Source organism: Nymphaea colorata, chromosome 5 (genome assembly GCF_008831285.2).
Source record: "Nymphaea colorata isolate Beijing-Zhang1983 chromosome 5, ASM883128v2, whole genome shotgun sequence".
Taxonomy (NCBI): Eukaryota; Viridiplantae; Streptophyta; class Magnoliopsida; order Nymphaeales; family Nymphaeaceae; genus Nymphaea; species Nymphaea colorata.
In genome coordinates, this window is record NC_045142.1 from 1,022,587 (window position 1) to 1,027,741 (window position 5,155).

Genomic DNA, 5,155 nt, shown 5'->3' on the forward strand with positions numbered 1-5,155 from the left:
GTCAAACCCCCAACCATCTGCCTCAAGGCCTATGGCTATCTTGACTTGTAGAGAAAAACAATGCCCTTGAGAATTGAACAGCGTCAGTGTATTAAACAGGCAAAAGCTCGCTCTGACTTTGTGAACTTCCTCGGCCAAACACCTCAGTTGAACCAGGCTACCAGCAAGCTTTCTCACTGAGCATCATGTAACATTATGCAGAATGTAATGCCAGATATCAAATTAGAATTGCACCTTGTAGTAACAAATAGAACCTCTACATTTTTACAATGATGTCTTGCAGTTTGGCGCTCCTCATGAGAGTTTACGTTTCCTTTCAGTACATGTTCCCCATGTGCTATATTGGTTAGAATCATGAAAAGAGGACGGCCCGCCATCAGAAAAGGTGTTGCACCAAGTGGAAAACAGGGAACAATTTTTACTGCTCATCAAATGAGCACAGAACATCTCTTCTTTATTCCATTATATTTTGAAGAATAACAAAAACTCAACCATAGACAGAGACGCATTACATTTAAAAAATGAAAATAAAAACAAAATAAAAAATTCAAGGCGACGAGTCATTTGTAGCAGGGTCACGCAAAAAATTCCTGCCGGGACCATCGCAGGAACAACCTGAGACTAGACGGCTTTCCAATTTCCTCCTGAGGAGAGAGGATTTTAGGCATTTGAAGGGGAAAACCTATCACCACCACCGACTCTCAAGTCCACACATCAAAGTTGCAGTTAATCACTGACACCTTAAAGGAACCTGATCGACTTTCGGTGGAGAGCATCCGTTACTCTGGAAGATCACCGCCACTGTTATCAGCAAACAAAAAACTTTATATGCCAATTTATGGCTAATATACGAAGATCAGGAAACATAGACCGGACGCCTCCTGCCATCAAATCTCTCTCTCCCAATGCCATCACGGATGATAGGCTTGAATAAACGCTCTATCTCGGCCTCGGATTGTAGCATAACTTTGAGCCTTCTCAGATCCTCTACACATTGGCCATTATCGAAGCATGAACCACAACCAATCTGATCATCAGGGTGGCCTTTCCTCTGACGTACAGATTGCCATTTTGACTGCAGATAAGTAAGAGACCTCCATGGTGGAAAAGACATCGAATTCTGCTTCAGTGAGAACTTTCCAGCATCGACCATGGCTTGGAGAAACTGTTTCAACCTGGAGAAAGTGCCGACATAAATCACAGGAAGAGCATTCAGCATTGCATCATAGGATTCAGTAGCTCTTGCGATCTCAAAGTGACTGCGAAAATCAATTTCTATAATTATCCGTTCACAACTCCTGGAGTTCCCACTTAGGATAACATCAATATATTCATGATCACCTGAAAAGAACGAAGAAAAAAACAAAAAGATGATGAGACTCGTAAAAGAATCAGGGGAAGGAAGCAAGATGGTCTACGACAACAGAATTTTACCTCCAGGAACTTTACCAGAGGCCTCCCACTTGGAAGTGCATATGCTCGCATTATAACCAGAGAGCCTCAAAAGTTTAACAAGTGACCAACGAACGCAACTGCAATTGCATGGGTTGGCTCTCTTGTGTCGAAGATCAGTCTCACCAATAGAAAGAACGAGCATTCGTATTTTTCTTGATAAATCATCTTCCAACTGATCAGCCGAGTGTCTCAAGGACTGGTTATGAAATGAAAAAACAATGTTGTGAGCAATTGACAGTTACAAGATGAAGGCTAGTCACTTATTCCGTAAATTTTGGCAGATCTGGAACAAAGTGGCTCAAGAACCACAATTGCTAGACAACCACAATTAATTTTCTACGAATCTCCCTTATAAAAGATAAGGAAAACACCTAAAAAACAAAGATGTCCAGTTGTTTTCCTTAACCCTCTTTTTCTAAAAGCCATGCACAATTAATTTGGGAATCCAAGCAACAGAAATCAGAAAACTTTTCATACATGTTATAAGGCTGGCTTTCGGAAACGCAACTAAATAAAGCAACACAATGTGCAAGCTTCATTGCCTGAAAAATGCTCATGAGAATAAAAATAAGTGGAAACAAGGCCATGACCTTTGCTTTTTCCTTTTGCATTCATAAAGAGGCAAAATATCCTAGGCACAACTGATCATCTGATGCTTCTCTTTTTGGATTCTGAGAAACTGAAGCACAATAAATCCTGAGAATGAGATTTACCAGGGCCAAGAGGACCTCACAGTCGAGAGGAATAGTTTGTGACAACCACGTAATCCTTTTAGAAACTAGTAACAGGCATGACATAAATTATCATTCAACACATGCCTGTTCACCCTACATCATGTATGCAAAACCAAGCATCCAACCTGTTTGGAGATTTCATTTAGAATTCTACTATTTACCATATTCACAGAAGCTACTATTTATTTCATACTGAACTTCATACATGGAATTCCCTTTCATATATGACTGAGTTACTAACACAAGATGAAACAATATTATTTAACACATTGGTTAAAAAAGAGAACAATCAGGAAAATAAGACAATCAAACAGGTCCATTGACATTCATGCCACAAGGATGACACAGCAGATACATGGACTAAATGGCCCCGATCAGTGTTATTTGTATCGAGGTGTATCGTATGATACGCATCATCTAGGTTGGCAAAACCTATAAAATATGCCTACGATACACAATTTTCACGTGTATCATAGGTGTATCGGCCATCAATACAGCTGCTAAGGTGCAATTTTTAAAAAAGAGGCATGGCAACCTTTTTTATTGATTTTCTTTTTTTAAGAAAGCCCCCTCCATTTCTAACACTTCTAAGTTCTAAGAGCTCTGGGGGAAAGAGTTTTTGCTGGTTTTGGAGAGAAATTGTCAATAAATAGTTGATTTTAGGGAAAATTCACCAGTTTCAAAGGAGATTTGCTCACAAAAAACTCATTCGTGTTTGGAAAAAGAGGGCTTTTGTGTTTCTTCTTCAATAATAGGTATACAATCTCTAAATTTCAAGATTTACATATATCTCTATTGTTTTCTAAAGTTTAACATAGGTTTCTATTTATTTTATGAAGATATTTGTTTTTATTTTTTTAATGTGTTGTTAACATAATATGACTTATGAATGATGGAACCATGAATGATCATTATATGTGCGATAAATATTTTATATAGAACACATTTTTTATGATTTTTCATTATGTTTTCTGAATTTTCTCTATTTTTATTTTTTATGAATTAAAAAATAATTTTACGGTGTATGGGTCGGCCCGACCGTTACACGTTACAATTATGCCTTTTACAACATTGGCTCTAATAGCATTAATAATGTGCAAGAGGATGTAACGCGAGAGATGAAATAAATAATTCACATAGCCCGAAATGCAATCTAAACTACGGGCTTCTGATAAAATTACCATCTCATATGTTGACAAGCTTTACTCACAGGGGAAAAATGAACTGAAGAGACACACAGACTGGTCCCTCCACGCATCCAAAATTGGGGCATGCCCACCAACGTAAAAAGCTTTCTGGTGTTTCCCTGGATCTCAACACACAACTCTTCTTAGATTCTCAACAGCAATCGAGAACTAAGGAAGAGATCTAAAGAAATACAGTTACATCCTAAACAAAAATTTACAGGCCTGACGTCCATACAGATTAAACTAAATCTGCAACCAGACTAGGCTGAACTTGAAAAATGGCACGACATGGGAAAACATGGGCCCAGCTCGTATCATAAAGCCTAAATGATGGTGTTGCCGCAGAAGCGATATAGGATTCTACCCTTTCCTTCTTTATTAAAAAATAAAGCAGACAAAAAGTCAACAGCGACAACTAATATGGAAGTTGATCGACGACTAAAAAAAAGAACCAAGGCAATAACAGCCAAACACTATATATCCCACTAATATCAACCATAACAGTTATCAGAAATTATCTATTGATTTTCTATGGAACTTCTAATCGTAAGAATCGCGCTTAAAATGCAGGCACCATTTCACAAGGAGTGAAACGACACAGATGGAAATGTAGATAATATATTCGCCACCTAAGTCCACAATTAACCACGGAAAGACACTTGGGAAGAAAGAAAAGAAATCACATCAACATAATATCAATAGCTTTAAATATATTAAGAGTTTTATGGATGAAATTAAAATAAAGGGGAAAACATAATTTCAAAAACAACGTCCTCTAAATTCAGGCAATGTGCTTTCAGGGAAAAAAAGGAGACCTTCAGGCGTACTCACATAAATCTTCTTAGCACATTTTGAGAGATCCGTCCCGGAATCGCTGTCGCTGCTGCACCAAGACTCCTCACCGCCGCACCCGCTTTCCACGAAGTCCCTCACCAAGATATCCAAGTCCTGCTCGCTCTCAAGACTTAAACCATCATTACCCTCCCTGCCCGTCGCGACCCACATGTCGCCTGCCGGACCCCAAACCGTGCGACGGTCACCATCGCCACCTCCACCACCCCTGCCACCGTCCCTCCGTCCCCTCCCGCCCAAGGCGGGGCCCCTGTTATAATCCCACGTCCCCAGCTTAACCTACAAAGGAACCCCCGCTCTATTCCTTCCGAGATCTTTGTTGGGAACCGAAATCCACCTTCCCTTTCTCCCAACAATTCCGTCTCCCCGATGAACATGGAGATCAGTTTTCCATCCCTGGAGACGAGAACAACCGTAACCCCCCTCCTCCGGGCACAAAAGAAAAGGGGAAAAAACCCGTCTCTGAGGGCACGCAATCGAGCGCACTGAAACCCTAATCTTCCAAATTCTTTTGTTCCGTTCCTCCTACAGCGAACCGGATTGAGAGACAGAACTCAGAAACCCTAATTTTTCTGGGTAGCCAAATTCAATTCCTCATCGGTCCTCTTTTCTCGGAAGGAGAGGGAGAGGGAAGAAAGAAAGGACAGAGGCGATGGTCCGGAGGGCGAGGCGAAGGACCAGATACTCGACGGCGACGGGAGAGACGACAGGGAATCGGGAGATTATATAGGGGAGGAACTTCGCGCCAGTTGACGAGAACCGATGCCCAAGATTTGAAAAATAACGGATGTGTCACTCAGGCGGCTTTTGTTTATTTTCCTCTTCGCCTTCATGTTCTCCAAGGTTTTAAATGTTTAATAATAAAAACAAAAAGTTAAAATTAAAAAAAAAATATTTGGCATTGGATTGCAACTGAAAACCAGGTTT

General features: G+C 40.3%; 1 protein-coding gene across 2 annotated transcripts; it reads right to left on the bottom strand.

Annotated features, from left to right (window-relative positions):
- Positions 1-415: 415 nt before the first annotated feature.
- LOC116254932 (uncharacterized) lies at positions 416-4,937 on the bottom strand. Of its 2 annotated transcripts, XM_031630588.2 has the most exons (4): positions 4,208-4,937; positions 3,400-3,495; positions 1,435-1,651; positions 416-1,341 (listed from the first exon to the last, which is right to left on the bottom strand). In XM_031630588.2, exons 1-4 carry the CDS (start codon positions 4,379-4,381, stop codon positions 857-859), a joined length of 972 nt encoding a protein of 323 aa, XP_031486448.1. In that variant the 5' UTR covers positions 4,382-4,937; the 3' UTR covers positions 416-856. The 2 variants fall into 2 exon arrangements, with proteins under 2 accessions (XP_031486448.1, XP_031486449.1); XM_031630589.2 differs by lacking the exon at positions 3,400-3,495 and having other exon boundaries at positions 4,208-4,935.
- Between the last annotated feature and the right edge of the window lie 218 nt (positions 4,938-5,155).